Source organism: Bos mutus, chromosome 10 (assembly GCF_027580195.1).
Source record: "Bos mutus isolate GX-2022 chromosome 10, NWIPB_WYAK_1.1, whole genome shotgun sequence".
NCBI lineage: Eukaryota > Metazoa > Chordata > Mammalia > Artiodactyla > Bovidae > Bos > Bos mutus.
Genome location: NC_091626.1, coordinates 27,585,823 through 27,608,617, shown reverse-complemented (window position 1 = coordinate 27,608,617; position 22,795 = coordinate 27,585,823). Strand labels below are relative to the sequence as shown.

Sequence of the window (22,795 nt, the reverse complement as noted above, 5' to 3'; positions counted from 1 at the left end):
GACAGATTATCCATTTATTGATTTATCTTTGTAAGTCTTTGTCTTACCCATTAGATTGAAACTCCATGAGGACAGGGATCTGTCTCATTCTGAATGAAGGAATGACTACACCAATCGCCCAGGGCCCTCTGCAAGCTGGGTTCTGATCAAGAGAGACTATCAGGGGGCAGAATGAGGGGACAGGAGCCCTAAGCCCCATCCCCACCCCACTCTGACCCTTAGGATTCGACTGGAGCCTGCATTTCAAGTGGGAGCAGATCCCCCTGGAGCAGAAGATTGCTCGGACAGACCCCACCAAGCCCATAAGGTCAGACCTGCTGTGGGTTCTGGGGAGACCCATCCCTTCCCTGAGTCACAGGCTTTGGAGGCTGCTGGGGGCTGGTTCAGTCACCAGGGCTCCTAGAGGTGCATGATCTAAGGGCTGAGTCTGTTCTGAGCCCTGGGGAGAGAGATCATAGACCAAAGGACGGGCCAGACATCCAGCCCCAGTGACTCTGCAAGTGGGTGATCGTAGGGTAAATGGCCTGAGCCCTGGGGCCATCTAGAGGGGCTCAAATTCTAATGTGTTACCTCTTTCCTCTCCTTGCTCCCAGGACGCCTGTCATTGCTGGAGGAATCTTCGTGATTGACAAGTCCTGGTTTAACCACTTGGGAAAGTATGATGCTCAGATGGACATCTGGGGGGGAGAAAATTTTGGTAAGTTGGGGAATAACCACAATAACAATAGTAGGCAAACCCAGATTGAGTGTTTTCTATGTGTAAGGCCCTAAGGACTTCATACACATTGACTACTTAAATTCTCACAACGAATCTCTGAAGTACCTTTCTACTGGTAAACTAAGGCACAGAGAGGTTAAGTAATTTGTCCAGAGCCACGTATCTAGTAAACAAAGCAATGAGGTGGTCAGGGAGAGCCTGTGGCCACGTGGCTAGACATGTGTGGAGGAACTACGTGGCTGCTTCCCTACCAGAAACTCTGAAGGAGAGGTGGTGTGCAGTAGAGGGTGATGGTTCAGCATAAGTAATAGAGTCAGACCCTATTACTGGGTGCAAACCCTGGCCCTACCACCTACAAGCTGTTTGGCTCTTGGTAAGTGAAAGCCTCTTGGAGCCTCAGTTTCCCCAAGAGGCTGTCATGAGCACTAAGGAAGAGGATGGATGAAGATACTGATGGCCATTATTATTATTTATGAAGTCATAGGGCTTCCCAGGTGGCTCAGTGGTGAAGAATCCGCCTGCAATGCAGGAGATGCTAAGACACTAAGGTTCGATCCCTGGGTTGGGAAGATCCCCTGGAACAGGAAATGGCAACCCACTCCAGTATTCTTGCCTGGAGAATCCCGTGGACAGAAGAGCCTGGTGGGTTACAGTTCGTGGAGTCGCAAAGAGTTGGACATGACTGAGCACACGTGCACACACACACACACACACACACACACACACACGATACCATAGGAATCCTTTAGCCCCACAACGAAAGAGAAGAGCCAGTGAACCTCAAGGGTTGCTGCTGAGGTTCATGAGACAAAGGCTGGATACAGATGGAACACTTGATGTAGGGGTTTATGAAAGAGCCTGTTTGCGTGGTGTGGAAAAATTATAGGGAACCACAAGGGACAGGGTAGGGCTAGGTGCGTGACTTCTGGGAGGTGCAGCCACCCCTAGGTCTGAAAGATGGGGACAGAGCACTCCCCAGTACAAGCTATGGTCTTGGGGTGCCTGCAGTCAGCCCACGCACCAGGTGGAAGTTGTCGGGGATGAACATCCACCCTCACTCTCCCCCTGACTGCAGGCTGAACCTGTCCTAACTCAGGAAGGAAGCCAGGGGTGTGGCCCACACAGTAGCCTTCCAGATGAAGAGCAGGGTGGAATAGGGCAGAGAACAATCCCAGAGGTTCTCCAGGAGCTGGGGGGAGAGATACGAAAAAGCCCATAAAAGACAAAGGCCCGTCTTTGCTGTTCCCGGACCCACTCAGTCCTTTGCAGAGCCTTTCCCACTGCTTCTCTTTTCATCCTGACCCGGGTTCTTGAGAAGTAAACAGGCCAGTATCTCACCCATCTGACAGGTGGGCAAACTGAGGTGGACGCCACCTTCCAGATCTCAGTCAGCAAACTCCACATCTGACAGGTGTAGGATAAGCACCTTTGCTGGAGGGATCACTTCAGTGTGGTGAGGTGTGATCCGAGTCACGGTCTGTGCTTCTGGGCTGGGAGGACCAGGTCTGTCTTCCCTCTCGGACTGGGACAGTGGGGCAGATGGGCACTGGGGCTTTGACTCAGAACCAGCTGGAGTGGGAACAGGCATGGAATTTTCTCCCCTTTGTAACTTACTCTTGGAAATGGTTTCTAGGCAGGCATTCGGAGGAGTCAATGCTGGGAACTGGGGTGCAGTGACCCTTCCATTCTGACCTCCTTTCATGTATTTTGGGCCAAAGTGACCTCTTTTGTATCCTCGGTCTCAGCCAGAAGGGAGCTTTGGCAAAGCTGGTTTCCTGTAAAGTCTCAGAGAGCTGCAAAACTAAGGATCTCTGCTGTGTCCAGAGGCCTTTTTCTTTTTCCCTTCCTTCTTTTTTTTAAAGGCTGGGGCCTGATAGAGAAACAAGTCAACGATCAAATAGCTAACTTTAAACTCTGCCTGAGGCCAGAGCTCAGTGGTTGGGGGAACTTGAAAGGTGAACCACACAGTGGTTCTAGGGAAGGTTTTGTTTCTTCGAAGAAATTCAAAGAAATTCCCAGGCTAGCCCTGTAGCTCAGACATTCAACTGCTGGGACCAGTTTTGAGCCAGGAGACTCCACCGCTGGTGGGTTTGGGCTTTTTGTTCTGTTCCTTTGTGGAAGGATGGGAGGTGCCCAAACGGAGACTCCTTCCTGTTTCCCCTGAGAGAGCCAAATGCAGGCAGGCGCTCAGAGGCCGCCCTGAGCGGGGGTGGCAAATGTGAAAACCTTGGGATTCTCATTAGGCATCTTTTTAAAGTTGCATCAGATCATGTTACTCTGCTGCTCAAGACCCCACAAGGGCTCCCATGTCACTCAGAGCAAAACCCAAAGTCCTCAGACTATGTGCCCTTCCCGCACAAGACACCCCACCAACCTCGCCCTCACCCCTGCCGACTGCGCTCTGACCTCTAGGTCTGTGCCCTTGCTGTCCCTCTGCCTCCAGTGCTTGTCCCCAAGAGCCACGTGGCTCCTCCTCCCCTCTTCAGGCCTCAACTCAGCTGTCTCCTCTCATGGAAAACCCCTAATCAGCTTCACTACAATTGTGGCCCCACCCCCAACTCCACTCATTGTCCCCAGTTTTCCTGCGTGCTCTGTCCCCTTCACTGTGCTTATAATACCATCAGACAGACATTATGGGCTCAGTGGTAAAGAATCTGCCAGTGCAGGAGACACACAGGAGCCAGTGTTCGATCCCTGGGTCGGGAAGATCCCCTGGAGGAGGAAATGGCAACCCATTCCAGTATTCTTGCCTGGGAAATCCCATGGACAGGAGAGCCTGGAGGGTTATAGTCCATGGGGCTGCAAAGAGTCGAACACAACTAGACCATGTATTCTACTCATTTTCTTGTCTACTTGCATTTTTGTTTCTTATTTTACTTCTTGTCTTCTCTCACTAGAGTGTGAGGGATTCTAGAACAGTATCTGATAGGTCATAAATAGGTCTTTGGTAAAAATCTGCTGAATATACTAAAGAATCTGGTTCAAATAATGGGACTTGCTGAACAAAGTATGGACTTTACATTACGGTTCTGCAACTGAGTGGGGGGGTGACCTTGGAGAGGTTATTTAACATCTTTGAGCTTCACCAGTTCAGTTCAGTTCAGTTGCTCAGTCGTGTCCGACTCTTTGCGACCCCATGAATCGCAGCATGCCAGACCTCCCTGTCCATCATAGTCCTCATTAAAAACACAAGGATCATAACACCAATGTCATATGGTAGCTGTGAGAATTAGACATCAGCCATAAAGAGCACAAAGTACTCAGTAAATGCATGATGGTTAGCTGCTTTTGTTATTGCCATTGTTGCTAGTAATGACAATAAGTAAACAATAATATGACAATAAGGGGTATGTGGGATAAAAGTGAAAGTCGCTCAGTCGTGTCCGACTCTTTGCAACCCCATGGACTATAGTTCATGGAATTCTCTAGGCCAGAATACTGGAGTGGGTAGCCTTTCCCTTCTCCAGGGGATCTTCCCAACCCAGGGATCGAACCCAGGTCTCCCGTACTGCAGGTGGATACTTTACCAGCTAAGCCACAAGGGAAGCCCAAGAATATTGGAGTGGGTAAGCTATCCCTTCTCCAGCGGATCTTCCTGACCCAGGAATTGAACCAGAGTCTCCTGCATTGCAGGCGGATTCTTTACCGACTGAGCTATCAAGGAAGCCCTAACTATTAATAGTGTAACAAAGTTAGCCTGGCAGAAATGGGACTAGAATGCAGATCTTCTGTCCCTAGTTCTGAATCTCAGTTGCTGAACCAGTTGCAGAGCTCTGACCAGGAGAAGAGAGAGGCCTGGCAGTTAGCAAGTAGGCCTAGAGAAGCCCATTAATATAGCCAACCCTGAAGGCAGGTCCAGATATGCCAAATATCCAGTCCTGGTCCCAGGACCATATCGGGAAGTTGCCTGGTGCACACAGGCTGGCCAGGAGGTAGTCCTGAGTCCTCTGTAGGGTTAAAATGAAAGAGAGGAAGAAATCAGAGGAGATTACGTGAGGTTGAGCCAGCTACCAAGGTGGATGCTTGCCAGAAGTTGACAGAAGGACTGTTGAGTGGAGAACGGAGTGAGAAACTTGTGACATCCCCTTCTGGGAGGCAGGATGACCACCGCTAGCATCTCCTAGCTCCACTAGGGACCGGTCATCTGTGAGAGCTCCTTCAGCGTCACCACCACCACCAACAGGAAGTGTGTCTCTGTAGGGCCAACACACGCGCGTGTGCGTGCTAAGTCGCTTCAGTCGTGTCTAACTTTTCGTGACACTAGGGACTGTAGCCCCCCAGGCTCCTCTGTCCCTGGGATTCTCCAGGCAAGAATACTGGAATGGGTTGCCATGCCCTCCTCCAGGGGACCGTTCCAACCCAGGGATCAAACCTGTGTCTCCTATATCTCCTGCATTGGCAGGCGGGCGCTTTATCACTAGGACCACCTGGGAAGTCCCCAGTAGGGCCAGTGGTAGCTGTAAATAGAGACCACGAGGGCCAAGAGGGCGGTCTGGGCCAGCCAGAAAAATGCCAACTGGAGCAGCCTTTCATTTGCTTGGTGTTGGTTTTCTAGCCTCTCCGTTCTGACAAGCAGATGTGTTCATCCTTAGCTCCTGTCTGGATAGGACTTTCTAGGCAGAGGCTGGAAATAACTGATGCTGCCCTTTAAGTCAGTTTTCCTTCTCTTCATGGTCCTGGTGTTCCTTCAGAACTTTTCCTGCTGCTCTGCCAGGGCTTAGATGTGGGGAATGTGTGTGGTGTGTGTGGAGGGGGTCCGCATGTGGGATGTGTGTATGGAGAGTACGTGTGGTGTGTATGTATGATGTATATGTGGAGAGTATGTGTGTGGAGGAGATGTGTGGTATGTGTGTGTAGTGTCTGTGGAGAGTGTGTGTGTGTGGAGGGAGTATGTGGAATGTGTGTGTGTGGTATGTGTGTAGAGGGTATGTGTGTGTGGAGGGTATGTATGTGGTGTGTGTGTGGAGGGGGTTTGTGGGATGTGTGTGTGCACATTTATGGAGGGAGCAATCAGGAACACATGCAAGGAGTGGGTGCACCCCAGGAGCTCCAGCCCAGCATGCGCCTCCAAGGGGACCCCAAAGGCAAGGGAAGCCAGCTCCTTCCCACCTTCACTCTGTGGGGACTTGCCAAGGGGCCCCAGCCGCTCCTGATGGCTGCTGTCTCTGCAGAGCTGTCCTTCCGGGTGTGGATGTGCGGCGGGAGCTTAGAGATCGTGCCCTGCAGCCGGGTGGGCCACGTCTTCAGGAAACGGCACCCGTACAACTTCCCCGAGGGCAATGCCCTCACCTACATCAGGTAGGTCACGGTGCAGAGAGCATCACACTAGGAGCCAGGACACCTAGACCCCAGCCCTGTCGGTGACTCCTGTGATTTGAGCAACTACCCCAGTCTTAGTCTCCCCGTTTGTCCCTTCCATTCTGGGATCCTGGTACTTTCAGAGCTGGAAAGATGAAGTTGGAGGCGTCTCCTCCAGGCCTGTCTTGTCTTGACTGTATTTGTTCATGAAGGTCTTGGAAAACTGGTGAAATGACCAACTGGGAGCGGCCCTCCACACACTGGGTCCCAAGTACTGGTCATGGATGTTGCATCCTCACTCTGACTTGGTCAGCGTCTGCCCATCTGTGTTCCCAGCGACAGCGTGCACTTCATCTTGAAAGGGAGTGGGCAGGTCCTGGAAGACCACCCCCTCACCCACTCTCCAGATGGTGGAGGCAAGGGGAGGTGGGAGGAGTGCCATGAGCACTCTCCTCTTCCGAGGACGCGTCTTTGTCTCGTCAGACTTGCTTGTTGGCAGAGGGGGCTCCTCGAGTCTAGCTTATCAAATGGCCTTTTGTTTTGCTTCCCTTATTCCATTTTACCGTTTTTATAATTATGGAAGTAATACATGGTCACTAAAACTTCAAGCTGTATCCATGTATATTGTGTGTGTGTATATATGTATATATATATCTGTACATACACTGTACATTATAATTTTTACTCTTCATATCACATAGACAGAAAAAAGTGAAAGTCCCTTTCACCAAGTCTTACACCTATCTGCTTATTCTATCCAAAAGAAACTACTCTTAACAGATTTCAAGCCTATCATTTCCAGTCTTTTTCAAGGCTGCCTAGTACTCTGCCATGTGGACGTAGCTCATTATTCTCCTATTGATGGCCATTTAGGGTTGTCGCCAATGTTTTATGACACAAATATTCTTGTATACATCCCTTTGCCCACGTGCTGGTGTTTCAGTAGAATAGATTCCTCCAAGTGGAGTGTCAGAGAGTATCCATTCCCGCAGATTTGATGGATGCTGACAGATTATCCTCCAAAAAGACTGTTCTCATGGATACTCCCACATCAGTGCCATTTTGCACGCACTCCTGAACGTCTCCTCGTCCGGTTCTGCTCAGAGCTGATCTGGATCCCAACCCTAACTCTGTCCCCAACCTGGTGACCTTATTTTGCTTCTTCCTCTCCTTTTAGGAATACCAAGCGTACCGCAGAGGTGTGGATGGATGAGTTCAAGCAGTATTACTATGAGGCGCGGCCGTCGGCCATCGGGAAGGCCTTCGGCAGGTGGGCCCCTTCCCTAGCCTTGTGCCTTTGCTCACAACCTTAGTGAAATACTAAATCATGTGTACTCCAGAGAAGCCTTCAGGGTGTCCTGAGCAACTGAACCCCACACCCCTGGGCTCTTTGGAGACTGTAGGGTATAGGAGACAGAGACAAGGTTTTGGTCCTGGAAGAAGCAGCAGCCTTGTGGGGAGAAATCACCAGAGAGGGCTTACTTATGCAAGCACTGCCCGTCCACCAGCTGCCTGCAGGATGGATGTCTGTGGAAGTGCTTAAGGAGGGCTGTCTGCAGAAAACACTGGGGGTTTTGGCTTCCTTGCTGTGTCAATCTGACGGTGATCTGTGAGCTATTCTGCCCTGGACTGTTATGACTACAGTCTAATTAAGCATTTTCAAAATCAATTGAGTATGGCGTGACCAGTGTTTTTTTTTTAAGTGATAGAGAACTAGAACATTTCAGATTAGAACAGAAAGTAACAGCTGATTGCAGTTGAGGATAGATACTGTTTTGTGAAACTCTTATTTTAGTTGTATGTCCATATATGCCCATGGGTATACTGGGTCACAGTGTAAGATGTATATATTTCTTACTTAATGTTGTGGTCAGAAATGTTTGAAAACATTATTAGTGATCATCAATGAATTTTCCTCTATTTATTTGTATCTATCCCTTAAAGAATAAAAGTTATGTCACTCTTTGTTTTAGTGTGGAAGTAACATTTGCTGAGGGCCTACCCTGTGCTAGGCACTTATGTCTGTTCATTTGACTCTCATAAAAACCTTTGGAGGTGGATGGTTGTACCCCAACTTTACTGAGAACAAACAGGCTCAGAGGGTAGTGCTGGTCTTCTGTCAGTGGCCATGATGATCCCTGGAGCTGAGCAAGATGTCCATGAACACATCAGACGGTTCTTATTTGCTCAATTTTTGGAAAAATGTTTGAAACATGGTTTTCTTGTGGTAGACGCTTTCTGCTCAGCTGGAATGCAGGGAAGGAAAACTGCTAGTACATTAAGGCTCTGCTCTGTCTGTGAAAATAAGCACCAGGCCATGGTATGCTCCCTGAGGTCTCAAGGAGGAAGAAGCCGAGATTAAAGCTTGGCTCCAGTTTGAGGAGAGATATAAGGCATGGCCAGGAGCCGTGGGGCGAGCTTGCAGGTCAGAGAATGAAGTAAGGCTGGAGGACAGACTTGGATAGCTAGCTCCGGGAAAAGGGACCTTCCCCCCGGGGAGGGGGCTGACCTCCCAGGCTTCTTCCCACTGCTAAGCCTTTCCTCCTCCTTCTCCAGCGTGGCCACGCGGATTGAGCAGAGGAAGAAGATGAACTGCAAGTCCTTCCGCTGGTACCTGGATAACGTCTACCCAGAGCTCACGTGAGTGCCACCTGCAGTTCCTGCATCTGGCCTGGGTGGGGGCCAGTGGCGTGGGGACCCTTGACCCTGATCTCTCCCTGGCCCAGGCAGCCTGGCTCTTTCTAGCTGTTGGTGTTTGTCTTCATGTGACGGGTCTGGAGGAACCTGGAGGATGTTACCAGGAGTGAAGAGTGAGGTGTGGTAGGAGCGAAGAGTTTAACAGACTGGGCCTTAGAGCTAAGAATGGGCGTTGTTGGGACTTCTCTGGCCAGTGGTTAAGACTCTGCACTTCCACTGCAGGGGGCACGGGAACTAGGAGCCCACCCACAGCCAAAATTAATCAATTAAAATAATCTTGAAAAAAAGAAATGAGCATTGTCCCCTTAGGAAAGCAACAGCACATTATGTAGCAAAGGCCACAGAAACATTCACTTCCTCTGACTCTCTTCTCTCCCTTCTGGGAGTTTATCCCAAGGAAATAGAGCAAACAAGCAAAAACACTGTTGACAAATAAATGACCATTGTTGGCTTCTCTGCTGTGAAAAAAATAGACACAACTAACAATAGAGGCCGGGTTTAGTGAATCGTGATCCATTGACCTAAACAAATATTATGTGTCAATTAATATTATAATCATAAACTGAGTAAAACATGGGGAAATGTTTGCTTCAGCAAATGAGGAAAGAAAGTGAAAGTGAAGTCGCTCAGTTGTGTCCGACTCTGCGACCGCATGGACTATAGCCTACCAGGCTCCTCCGTTCATGGGATTTTCCAGGCAAGAGTACTGGAGTGGGGTGCCATTGCCTTCTCCAGGAGATCTTGGCGACCCAGGGTAGAATGAGCAAATGAGGAGCCAACATGCAAATGGTGTATGTATGTAGGCTACAGGACAGTAAGCTGTAATGACTGGGGGCCTGAGGCTGGGCAGAGTCGATCCTTTTTATTTCAGCATCCTTCTCAGCATCTTGCCTATGTCACTCCTTACCTCCTCCAGGTCTTGAGTCATCTGTCCCTCCTGCAGGAGACCCCCCTGACCTCTGCGTTTGCAGACTGACCCTTCCCCAGCACTCCCTGCTTCTTTTCCTCGGTCACCCTTATCGTCACGGAGCTTCTATGTGGGCAATTAATGTTATTGTCATCTTCCCACATTTGACAGTAAGCTCCATGAGGCAAGAGGAATTTATCTGTCTTGTTCACTGCCTTATCTCCAGCCCCTAGAACAATGCCTGTCACAGAATGGGCACTCAATAAATAGTTTTATTTTATTTGATTTTGGTGTCCCAGATCTTGTTTTGGTGCACAGGTCCTTCCTTTTGGCACCCAGGTTTCTCGCTAGTTGTGGTTCAAGGGCTTAGTTACCCCATGACATGTGGGATCCTGGTTCCTTGCCTAGGGATGGAACCTGCTTCTCCTGCATTGGAAGGCAGATTGCTACCAGGGAGATCTGTAGGTGTTTTTAACTAAATAAATTGCATAGTCAATAAGGCTCAGTAATAACTTTGAAATTAGCATTCTCCCTTCTAGAACTGTCATCTCAGGAACAGCTGTCTCCCAAAGGATGCTGTCATGATTTTCCAGAACATTCCACTGCTCAGAGCCTGCATATCCTCAAAGGAGGCAAATCTTTGAGGGAAGATTTGATTTTGGGAAAACAGCCATGGTTAGGTTATAACCAAGTCCAATGAATAACTTAGTTGATTAACCCAGATATTACAGTCCTGGGTCCCAAACACAGAGTGACAAGACGGAAACAAGTAACAAGAATAAACTGACTGTGAGCAATGCTCAAGGAATTCCAAAACAATCTGAACGGCAGCAGCATCCTTGGAGAAAGTTGGCGGCCTGGATAGCCCCAACTCCCTAGACGATGGCTGTGAAGGGAAGAACATTAGTTTATGAAAGTATAATAAATGAACAGCTTCCTCAAGTGGCCACTTTGAAAAGGATAGTTTTATTGAGACGTGCCATTTCTGAGCAAACCAAGCATAGTCATGTCTTTATGTTCTGTCAGAGTTCATATGATCTGGTTGGAGCCAAGGACTCGAGCCTCAGGCAGGAGTTAGGGAGCCGTGGAAGGGGATCCTCCCACACCCCAGTCCTCACACAGTGCCCCATGTCATCCCCTGAGGACCAAGAGGAAGAAGTACTGATGGTTTATAACTAGCATCAGTCGAATCCATCACAAGACAGGAGAGTGGATGAAACCAGCCGCGCTAAATGAGGAGCATAAGTCATCTTATTTGTTTTGTCACCATGTGGAAGCTTAAAAAAAAATGAATTTCTGCTATTAAGGTACAAACTGCAGTTCATTCTTACCCAGGTTACTCATAGTCAGTCTGTTCCTTCATGTTCTGCCTCGGTTCTCGGGGGCCTGGAGTGGATCAGATTGTTAGACAGAAAGGAGTTTTACAGGCCCAAATGATACCAAGTTTCCTCCACACGGGATCCCAGTAGTTGGGCCACACTTGAACGTGGTCAGTGAGGAGACTGAGGAGGCTGAAGGGAGAGGCCTGTGCTTTCCTAGGCCTGCCTGCAGTCCTGCTATGGCTTGGCCGCTTTTCCAGATCAGAGTTCTGTGGCTGGCTTCAGCAACTGCTTATATATACTTTTATTAGGATGGTCAGGAACAGTTGTGCAGGCTGTGCATTGTACAAGCACACCACGTTTGAAGGGTGCTAGTCACACAGTACTGTACCTTTATTACAACAATTCCTGGCAAATGATAGTAAAAGTCTTCTAACAAAATCAGTATATTATGATGGTTTTCTAACATAAGTGAAGTGTCTTGAAAAAAGGATGCCTATTGCTATTTCTAGAAAGGCGTCATAAGGGCTAATGGGAGCCCTGGCAGCCCAGCTTCGAGGTGGTCCACAGAGAGGAAAGCAGATACAGACTTAAGAGGGCTGCCAGCAAATAGGGGAGCTTAGCCTGGCTCTGCCAGGAAGCAGGGGAAGGGTGGTGATGGGCATCCCAGCTGCTCCAGGGCTGCTACCACATCAGACACCTCAGGAGCTGCATCTGGTCTTTATTTATTTATTTTTAATTTGTTTGGCCGCACCAGGGCTTCGTTGTGGCATGTGGGATCTTTAGCTGGCACATGCAAACCCTTAGTCGTGGCATGTGGGATCTCGTTCCCTGACCAGGGAGCGAACCCAGGTCCCCTGCATCGGGAGTGCAGAGTCTTAGCCACTAGATCACCGGGGAAGCCCCTGCATCTGGTCTTGAGATTGCTGCCTGAGCCCCAGGTTTCCTCCATAAGCATCAGTGGGCAAGCTTTGGTGTCAATGACCATTGCCACACTTGGACAATGCCCACCTCAATCTCTGCAAGTTGGTCATCTTGCACATCTTCCCAAGCAACAGCAGGTAGGGAGGAGAAGAGAAGAGAAAGGTCTGGAACAACCTTGGCCTCTCAAAGAGGGCCCCTTGGGACCTTGCCTCTGTGTAGAGGGGAAATACAGTCCATTGCCCCTGGATGAAGCGGCGGGGGTGGAGCTTTGCCTCTCAACAGTCTTGCACCTAGCAGGTTGCAAACTTAAATCCTACAGTGATCAGACAGGTAATGTAAATAAGTCAAATGAGTGAGGACACAATAGGGAGTGGAGGGGACTGTGGCAAACTGAAACGGGCAAGCCCCACCCGTAGGGTGGACAGCTGCTGCTCCTGACAATGTGTTAGTGCTGAACCAGAATGCAGGTTTGATGTGACCTGACCTTCCTGTATTTTTGAGAGAAGCTGGATTTTTCTGTGTAATGTTGAAATACTGCCAACTAATTAAAAGCACCAACGACCGCACTGTGCAGGTCAGACAAAACCTGTCCAGGGCCTGATTTAGCTTGGGGGCCAACAGTTTGCAGCCTCTGTTCTCGAACTGCATATGACCTCTTGCAAGAGACAGGGGAGCAGTTCTGAAGGGGCACTGCTGTCAGGAATATGGAGAGAAACTGGAAAGTTCTCCACGAGCCTCCAGGAGAGCGGTTTGGTTCTGGAGCTCCAGGGGCTTCCTGTCAGCCCTGAGAAAGGGAGACCTGGTTTGGTTGATGTCCACATCAGAGACTGCCAGCACTGTTCTGATCTGCACCTGCAACCAGGTTCTCTTCTCAACAGATGTGATAGAGACAGATAAATTAGGCATGTGGTCAGACTATAAGCCCCACTGATTTCCCATCACCTGACCTGTGGGTCCATAATCCAAGCGCATATATAACCTTCTAAACCCAGGAATACAAGCCCGTGTCAGCTGGGGCCAGCATCCCATTTGGGTTTATTACCCATGGGGTAAGGCAGTGTGTCTTATATTTGAGCTTGTGTGTGTGTGTGTGTGTGTGCGTATGTATGTGTATGTGTTTAAATATACTTTCCTGTGCATATAAAATGTTCTAATAATACACTCTTTTCAAAACCTACCTGTTTTACTTAACAGTATCTTATAAACACTTCCCCATATTACCAGATGTTCTTTCTCAGAGTCCTTTTTAATGGCTGAAGGGATTTCGACAGATGAGTCAGAATTTACTTAGTCCTGTACCTATTGTTGGATATCTAGGAATTTCCAGTGTTTTCAGTATAACCAGTCACTCTGAATGAGTATCATTTAAACTAAATCTCTGCACCCATCTATAATTATTGCCCTAGAATAATAAGTTTCAGGAAGTGGGATCATTAGGTCAAAATGGGGTCACTAAGAGTCGGACAAGACTGAGTGACTTCACTTTCACTTTTCACTTTCATGCATTGGAGAAGGAAGGGCAACCCACTGCCGGGGTCCAGCCCCGGTGGATCCAGGGAATTCGAAGCGGGGACGGCGTCGGCGAGGATCAGGAAACAACTGCTTAATTAAACGTTAATTAAGGATATAAACAGTAATAGAATAAGGATAGCTCAGTAGGAAAATTCAGTGAAGAAAAGAGGCTGAAATAAGGATAGCTCAGTGAGGAAATTTAGTGGAGAAAAGAGGCTGAATAATTCAGCCAGAAGGTAAGAGAAAGAACGACATGGGGAGACCAAGTTTCGGTGAACAAGGCCCGCACTTTATTTTCCAAAGTAGTTTTTATACCTTAAGTTATGCATAGAGGATAATGGGGGAAGGGGTAGAGTCATGCAGTAAGCCAGGCTTTCTTCCTGCAAACTTATCATATGCAAAAGTTTAGATGATTTGCATCATCTTCTGGCCCGGAGGCCTGTTAACATTTTAAGAAACTTATTTTTCTCTAAAGGTGATTATTCTAAAGGCAGGTGCCAGCCTCCAAAAAGCATTAGATAAAGTTACATTCCTACAGAGCAAAGGTGTGGTGGGCTATAACAAGAAAAGAATTAACTCAAGGGTCCCAGGTTACAAACATTAAAGCTACTACTTACACCAATTATATTAATCAATACACTGCCAGGGACACAGCAGGTAAGGGATATGGAAACTTAGCAGCAAACATTGGCCCGACAAGTGAAAATCCCTTCACCAATACAATTTCTAATCAATCTTTTAACTGCTCAAAGGAATCTGTATTTAGACAGTTTAGAACATCTCATGCCTCTCACAGTTGGGAGGCTCTGAGCAATCACATGTGGCCGGAAAAACCTAATCAGGCAGGCTAGAGGACTTCCAAAGGAGTTTGTAGGTTGAAACACTGTCACACCCAGGAATTATTAACTGGATCTGTAAGCTAACTCTTTTTTCAGAGAGAGGTAGTGGGGGACAGCCCCCCGTAAAGTCGGAGGTGTAGGTGAAAGCACAAAGCAGAAAGTAGGCAGACTCTGGTTTTGGGGGTAGATTGCTCAAGAATTTCCAGGGAGACTCCTGAGGCTTGATCCCGCCTTTGCGTATGCCAAGCCTCCTTCCTCATGACCTTTGCCAGGGGCAGAGCTCGCTCCCCGCAACCCACTCTAGTGTTCTTGCCTTGAGAATCCCAGGGATGGGGGAGCCTGGTGGGCTGCCGTCTATGGGGTCACACAGAGTCGGACACAACTGAAGCGACTTAGCAGCAGCGGCAGCAGTATGCACACTTTTAAGGCCTTTGATACATAGTACCACACTGTCCTCTAGAAAAGGTGGGCCAGTTTATGCTCCCATCTGTGGGATATGAAAAGATCCAATCCCAAGCCATTGCCAACACTAGGTAGTAATATTTAACATATATGTATATATGCATATATACACACATACACTTAAATGTATAATTTGTATATTGTTTATATATTATATGGTCTTCCCTGGTGACTCAGATGGTAAAGAATCTGCCTGCAATTCGAGAGACCCAGGTTCGATCCCTGGGTCAGGAAGATCCCCTGGAGAAGGAAATGGCAACTCACTCCAGTTTTCTTGCCTGGGAAATCCCATGGACAGAGGAGCCTAGTGGGCTACAGTCCATGGGGTCAAAAAAATCGGACACAACTGAACAACTAACACTTTCACTTATATATATACACTTAAATATTTTATGTATATAAATATATAGAAATTTCCCTGGTGGTCCAGTGGCTAAGACTCCATGCTCCCAGTGCAGGGGGCCTGGGTTCAATCCCTAGTCAGGGAACTAGATTCTACAAACTGCAAATAAGAGACTGCATGCTGTAATTGAAGATCCTGCAGGCTACAACAAAGCTCAAAGATCCTGCAGGCTACAACCAGGACTCAGAATGGCCAAATAAATAAATATTTTTAAAATAAATAAATATACCTGTGGTGGATTCATGTTGATATATGGCAAAAACCAATACAATATGGAAAGTTAAAAATAAAATAAAAAAAAAAAACCAAAATAAATAAATAAATATACATATATGGCAAACAAACAATGGTAACTCTTTAATACATATTTCCTTAGTTATTAGTCAGACTGAACACATCTTTATATTTGTATATTTTACATTTGCCTCTTCAAAGCAACTCCTTCCTATCCTCTCGAGATTGCCCACTGAGCCCACATCTGAGTCTCAGCCTTTCCTCTTTCAGGACTGGGGAGCTCTGGCTTCTGGTTTGAGCTCTCTCCCACCAGCTCCTCTCAGGCCTGGTCTGAAGGGCAGTCCCTGGGGCTCCCAGAGCTGCCCAGAACCCAGGGGGGGAAAGGCCCAGTGTTCCCAGGGGGACCCCTGCTCCCTCACCGTCCCCTGCTCACCTTACCCTGCTGCCAGGCCTGCCTCTCAGTGTCCCTCCCCATGGAGACCTGGGTGCCCTGGGATTGCCTGGGCCCTGCTCTCTGGGTAAGCATGGGTTACTCCGGGAAGGGCAGAGGCCAAGCCTGATCACTGCCTTTTCTTTCAGTGTCCCCGTGAAGGAAGTGCTCCCGGGCATCATTAAGCAGGGGACTAATTGTTTAGAATCCCAGGGCCAGGACACAGCTGGTAACTTCCAGCTCGGAATGGGGATCTGCAGAGGGTCTGCCAAGAACCCCCCAGCGGCCCAGGTACGTTGCTTGGGACCTCCGGGTCAGGCCCAGGAGAAGGCTTAGGGGCCTCCATCTGCCCAGTCTCATCCTCTCTCTTGTCTACACCTTCCACAAACCCACTTTTCCAAGGACCCTGCAAGCTGCCCCCTCACACTCTGCTCCTTGGGTCTGCTCCTGCCACACTCCACCCACGTTGTAGCCTGTCACACAGTTGCCCCCTGAGCACCACCTGCTTTCTGCTTGCAGGGGCAGAAATGCCACCCAAACAGAACCCAGTACTCTCCCCAGATGCAGCTGTGGGCAGCCTGCACAGACAGGCATCAGAGTGTCCAGGACTCCTGTGAACACGTGTCCAACATATGAGAGTTGATGCACTCACGTCAAACTAGAACAGGTCGTGGAGACCCCCGGCACGGACCTGACCCCAGCTGCCCTGCTCCCATGTCCTATCTTTCTTCCCATTCCTTGAGCATCCTTTCATACATCCTCTGGCTGGCTCCAGATAAGCTTCTCCATCCCAATATTTTATTATGAAAAAGTTCAAACATATAGAAAAGTTGAAAGAATTGTACAGTGATTAGCCATCCACCCATCCCTAGTATTTGTAGAAAATTCTACCAAAATACACAGTGTATTTGCTTTATCATCTATCTACCCATCTATCCATTCATTGCTGTATTTTTTGGCTCGGGCAGCCCACTCCAGTATTCTTGCCTAGAGAATCCCATGGACAGAGGAGCCTGGTAGGCCACAGTCCACGGGGTCGCAGAGTCAGACACGACTGAGCGACTTCACTTCCACTTTCTGCTCCTTGTCTTGCAGGCGTGGCTCTTCACTGACCATCTCATCCAGCAGCAGGGGAAGTGCCTCGCTGCCACCTCCACCTCTGTCTCCCCAGGATCCCTGGTCGTACTGCAGGCGTGCAACCCAAGAGAAGGCAGGCAGGTAAGCCTCCTTGCCCCCAGGCACAGGTTGACCAGCAACCCAGGGGAACATAGTGAAGGTGTGACATATAGATTCAAATAAGCCCTCCAGAGTGAGGACTGGGGATGCCTAAGCCAGTATCCAGGCAAGTCTGTTGTTTTCCTCATGAGGAAGTACTTTGGGTAAACAGTTGTTAAATGTCCATCCCGCATCCTGTGAGCTCCATGCGGGCTCACTATTTTTATCTTGTCAACACTGTATCCCTAGTCCCTGACAACCAGTACAGCCAAAACAAATGTGAGGTTTTATTGAGAACCTGTGCCAGGGGTTTTACGTAGATCATCTCATCTAATCCTCCCAGCAGCCCAGCAATCTGGCCCTTAGTGTGTGCATGCGTGCGTGCTAAGTCGCTTCAGTCATGTCTGACTCTTTGCGACCCCGTGGACTGTAGCCCGCCAGGTTCCTCTGTCCATGGGATTCTCCAGGCAAGAATACTAGAGTGGGTTGCCATGCCCTCCTCCTGGGGATCTCTCCAACCCAGAGATCAAATCTGCACCTCTTATGTCTCCCGCATTGGCAGGCAAGTTCTTTCCTTTAGCACCACCTGGAAGCCCCAGGCCCTAGTACTAACCCCATTTTAAAAGTGAAAAACTGAAGCTCCTTGAGTTTAAGAAATGTATCAGATCACACCGCTGTGAAGGGGTGGAGCTGAGATTCAAACCCAGTGTGACTCCTAAGGCCACAGTCCTGCCCCAGCACATAGTAGGTGTTCAGTAAGTATCTCCTGACTGATGGCTGGTTGGGGAAACTGAGACCCAACCATGGTGCTTTCCAAGCTGGCATGCCAGTATCCTGTGAACACTGCCTTTTCCTCTTGTCAAACTTTCACTTGCCCTGTTTTCACTAATCCTGGGAGACAGATCAGGCTCGCCTGTTGAGGAAGAAACAGATGCTCAGAGAGATGCAGTCACTTGCTCAGGGCACACAGCAGCCGACGACAGAGTCAGCCCTGCTCCATTCCTGGCTGGGAGGGCTGCTCATCTGCCCGGGAATGGACCAGAAGGCAAGAGTTCTGCTTCAGCCCCTCCTCTGCCCACCCCTTCTCGATAGCCCTCACTGTGCCTGATCCTGGCCAGCTTGCAGGGCATTGCAGGGGCAGGAGGGCGCCTGGCCTCTCAGTCAGCTGCCAGCGTTTTCTTATCTCCCCCTTTTCGATTGCATGGGTCAGTTCTTTCTTTAGGGATGACTGGCAGTTTGCTATTTCATTCTGGAAAAGCAACCAGATCCTTCCTCTCCCTCCAGCCTCCGTGTGTGTGTGTGTGCATGTGTGTGTGTGTGTGTGTATGAGAGAGAGAGAGGCTTGGGCGCCATGGTCTGCTCGCTGGCTGGGACACTGCAGCACATCCTGCCAGCCCCTTCCTTCACTGCCCCTGCAGGGATGTGTGTCTCCAGGGTCCCCTTCACCTAGGGTGCTGGCTTCTGTGAGAGTCAAGCCTTGAGCCCACTCCCACCTGCTCCTTGCTGAGGCCAAAGTCAAGGCAGTAGCTCTGAGGGCAGCCACCCCTCTCTGTGTTCCCCTTCATGCTGACCAGGACTCCTAGGAATCTCTTTGGCCACATTCCTTCTGCCCTGCAGGTCCTACAGGGCCCCCAACAGCGGAGCCCCTCTTCCAGAGGACAAGGGTGAGCAACTCTCCCACTACCAGTGACTTCTCAAGTCTGGGCCTCCGTTCCTAGTCCTCTGTTGACCCCGTTTCCGAGGCCACCTGGGTATCAGTTGTGGGAGAGATACCTGTGTAGAGTGGTGTCATTCTCTTCACCTCTCTGAGTTTCCATCTCCTCACTGATGAAATGAAGGGCTCCCTCCCTGCTGTCCCTTGTAGGGAATCTACAAGAACTGAGACTGTGGCGATGGAAGGGCACCATGAGATGGTATTTTTTCTCTGGCCAGGCTAGAACCTAGTGACCAGGAGACTCTGGGGGAGGGACCCCAAGACTGTCTGATGGCACCAACAGGAAATGAGAATCACATGATTTGGGGAGCACTTCCTCATGACTGATCGATTCAGTCTTTACATTCATTCTTCATAGAACAAAACTAGATGAAAGATGGATGAAAGAATGGCATGGCCCAGCAGCGCCAGCCGGGGAATGTGGCCAGCCCCTCCCAGGGGGTCAGAGACTAGAAGACCACAGGCAGTAGGATGCTGTGAGTTCCAGAGGGACCAAAGGCCCTGTCCTGCCCACTGCCCAGGATCTTGAAGCCAGGAATCCCTCTCTACTGTGACCACATGGGCAAGAAAGACTGGTTCTCAGCGATCTGTATCCCCCAGCCCGCACTCCTAGGGGAAATCCAGACCCTGCAGCTCCGCCCCCACGCCTTCTGCCTTGTCTCCACCTCCCAGATGGTTCCCTTCTCTGCCCACGCTGTGTCCCCCTGCAACTGGGGCTGCTCATCTCCCTTCTAACTGTGGCTCCAGCAAGTACCTGGCCCCTCCCACCCAGAAACTAGGACCCCACCTGCAGCAGATCTTCAGCTGCAACCAAAGAGACTGTGCCTGTGTCTAAAGGGAAGCTGGAAAGGCAGATTTCTATGTGACGACTAAGCCAAACTTTAGATAAGCGCTGTGCAGGCCAAACAAAATCCACCTCTGGATTCCATTCAGCCCGTGGACCTCTGACTAGACAGTAACTTCATGCCAACCTATGGAAGCAAGAACACATCAGGAGGGCTGGGTTTAAAGCTTGTATGTGGGGTGCAGTGCCTCTTGTCTTTAGTGCAAAGGACACAGACTATTTAAATGGGACTGTGTCCTAGGGCCATTTACACCCATGTGTAGTGCGGGTACGGATGTTATTATTATTATTAATCCTTGTTTTTCTCTCCCCCGCCCCTTTTCTGCCTCTCCCCTCAGAGATGGAGGAGAAAAGCCTCTTTCATCCAGCATTCAGTCAGCGGCCTCTGCCTGGAGGCCAAGCCCGCCCAGCTGGTGACCAGCAAGTGCCAGGCCGACATCCCAGCCCAGCAGTGGCAGCTGTTGCCGCACACATGACCGTAGCCCCCGGCCTCCTGTACCTTTTGCATGAGACTTTGGGACCGGAAGGGGGTTGGGGTGGGGGAGTATAAAGCGGGCCGTCTCCATCTCGTCACATTTCTGCCGGAATCATCAGCCAACACCGCTGCCACGACACACGATGCTGCAAAGCTTGGACGGGGAGGACGCAGGGGGAATGCCCTGCTTGCTGTCCTGGCCACCACCTGGCCTTGCCTGGGGATAACTGGACTGAGACTGGGCAGCCTGGCCCTTTGTTACTGCCCTTCACCCTCCCAAGGCCTGGACAGTGGTTTGGGGCCTCTCCTCGTGGGCTGGGGAAAAGGAGGACTGCATTTCCCCCGAGTCTTGCTGGGCCCCGGGGGCCTGCCTGTGGAGTCGGGCACAAGAGGAGAGCGTAGGCAGCCGTGGACAGGAGGCAGGCGGAAGGCAGAGGGAGGGGCAGCCTGTGGGCAGGTGGGGAACAGGAAGAAGTGAGCCGCTCAGGGGTCTGTCCCAGGCAGGCGCTGGGTTGGGTGCGGGAGGGATGGGAGCCAGGGCCAAGGATGGGTGAGCTGCAGAAAGACGGGAACAGAAAAGCTGCAAAGCATGGAAAAGAATTGGTCTCGCCCGGGGGCCTAGTTCCTCCCAGGGCCCAGTGCCTCCAGTCCCGCGCTCTGCTTCCCACGTTCTCAGCAGGGCGCTGCAGGAGCACCTCCAGGGGCAGCCTTGGGACCCAGTTTATTAAACGGATCCCACTTCTGTTTGGATATGTGTCAAGACCAGACCTCTCCCTTGGGCCTTAAAGACCAGCGGGTTCCCGGAGCCCCTGCCTGGGCACACCGGGTGGACCCCCATAAGGACAGGCACCACTGAGCAGCCCCGTCCTTCCTGCTAGTTTTTGACTCCTGCCTTCTCTAAAGCCCTTGCCTCTGTAAATACAGCATCATTATGGGGTCGGGGCGCAGGGCGGTAAGAACGGGGAGCATCGGTAAACCATGAGGACTAAGTCGTCCAGGCTGGACTCCCCACTGCCAGAGGGAGGCCCTTGGGGCTCGGCTACTGCAGCGGCCAGCAGGCTGGCTGGCGGCCCCAGTTTGTACAGAGTTCCCAGTTCCTTCTCACACCCACTGGGCCTCTCTCCCCCTCCCCCAGGGCCTGGTCTTGGAACCGCTTCTGCTATTAATATTTCCAACATTCCTCTTCCCCCGCCCCACTGGCTTAGGCCAAGTGATCTTAGGCAAAAGTCTGGTGATACCAGGATTCCTGCGGGGGGCGGCGGTGGGGGTTGTCTCCTACCCAAAGCAAATCAGCCTGGAATGCCTAAGGAGTTGATAGATTCTGGAGGGCCCAGGAATCTCCTGAAATGGTCCCCCAAATACTGCATGTGTGTGCATATATGTACTGTCCTGGGGAGAGGATCCATGGACTGTCCCAGGTTCATACAGAGGCCTCTGGTCCCTGGAGGGTCTGGCTTTTTCTGGATTGGAGCTGCCGCACCCCTCCCCTTCCCTAGTGTGCCTCAACTGCTTTGGCCCCGCTCCCTCTGCACAGCCTTGGGCTGTGGTCTGCCACACCCACCCTGGAGGGCTCTCAGTGGTTTCCTTTCACCTCCTGGCTCTCCGCAGTGCTCCTGGGCCTCAGCCTGCACCCCCTGCGCTCACAGCGAGGAGCCCTTGGCCCCCAGAGCCACACTTTTGCCATCCTCTGTGAGATGTTTATCCATCGCCATCTCCCTTGTGTGTGTGTCTACCCCGGCAGGTAGCGTGGGCCTTTGGGACGGGAATCTCGGGCCTCTCTTACTGAAAGTAAGAGGACTGCCATTCAGCCTTTCAGAGGGCCCCTTCCTTCCCTGTGATTGGACCGGGCTCAGCACCTGTCAGCCTCCTTTGGGACTCAGCCCTGTTCTGTTTTTGCTTTTCCTCTTCTTGACCAAAGCATGTGCCACTCGCTGTCCCTGAGGACCTCGTCTTTATGAAAAACACCTGGAATAAAACCACTTCTCACATGGGCATGTGCACCAGTGCCTTCCTTTCTGATTCCAGAGCCAGGCTCTTCAGCATCTCCCTCCCGCCCTGTATTCCAGAAAACTGAGCATGCTCAACTCTCACCTCCTCCTGCACTTGGTAGCTTGCTCCTCCACCTACGTCCCCCTCCGTGGGACCTCAGGGACTCCTGGACAACAGGCTGGCCGCCCTGGGGGAAGCCAGGAGATGGGGCAACTGGGACGGGAGCCCAGGCTCTTGTGACCTCATCCTGGGACCCTACTTTGGGGCTTCAAAGTGGAAACCAAGGGGCTTCTCTGAATGCTTGTCTTTCGGTTTCTCCAGCCCTCTCTCCTTCCTTAGGTGCCAGCTGGTCCCTCTGAACTGCCCTTCCTCTCCCCTGCCACACAAGAAGGCAGCAGTAAAAATGCAGGTGGGGCAATTTTCCTAAGTAAGAACAGCGAGTCATTCCAGCATGAGTCTTACACCCTAGCCTTGTTTGCTTGGGTAGCAGATGCTCTGTCTAATGTTTCCATAGAAACCAATGGAAAGCCCCCACCATTTCTGTGATCAGAAACTGAACCTACTCAGGTGAAAATAAGCACGGCCTCGGCGCACAGATCAACTGTAGTGGGCAGGCCAGCACGTGACTAAGCCTCCCCGGACACAGTCATTCTCACCCCCACCCCGACCTGGTCTCAGGGTGGCTCATTTGGGATTCTCCAGAACTGACCACCAGCCCCGATGGGCCCGGAGCAAAGCTCTGGCTGGTGACGGTTCCAAGCACACGACGTGGCTGCAGAGTCCGTCTGTCCCTCGTCCTCTCAAGGAGCTTAGCC

The 22,795-nt window shown here is 50.5% G+C and overlaps 1 protein-coding gene across 2 annotated transcripts in view; it reads left to right on the top strand.

Annotated features, from left to right (window-relative positions):
* Positions 1-21,983, top strand: part of GALNT16 (polypeptide N-acetylgalactosaminyltransferase 16) — a 102,668-nt gene extending 80,685 nt beyond the window's left edge. For both annotated transcript variants that reach the window (XM_070377659.1, XM_005905740.3), the window contains exons 9-16: positions 223-307; positions 594-697; positions 5,890-6,016; positions 7,194-7,286; positions 8,573-8,656; positions 15,893-16,034; positions 16,839-16,961; positions 19,855-21,983. In XM_070377659.1, coding sequence (XP_070233760.1) covers positions 223-307; positions 594-697; positions 5,890-6,016; positions 7,194-7,286; positions 8,573-8,656; positions 15,893-16,034; positions 16,839-16,961; positions 19,855-19,992 — 896 coding nt within the window. In that variant the 3' untranslated portion in view covers positions 19,993-21,983. The remainder of the gene's footprint in view (positions 1-222; positions 308-593; positions 698-5,889; positions 6,017-7,193; positions 7,287-8,572; positions 8,657-15,892; positions 16,035-16,838; positions 16,962-19,854) is intronic.
* Positions 21,984-22,795: the final 812 nt, after the last annotated feature.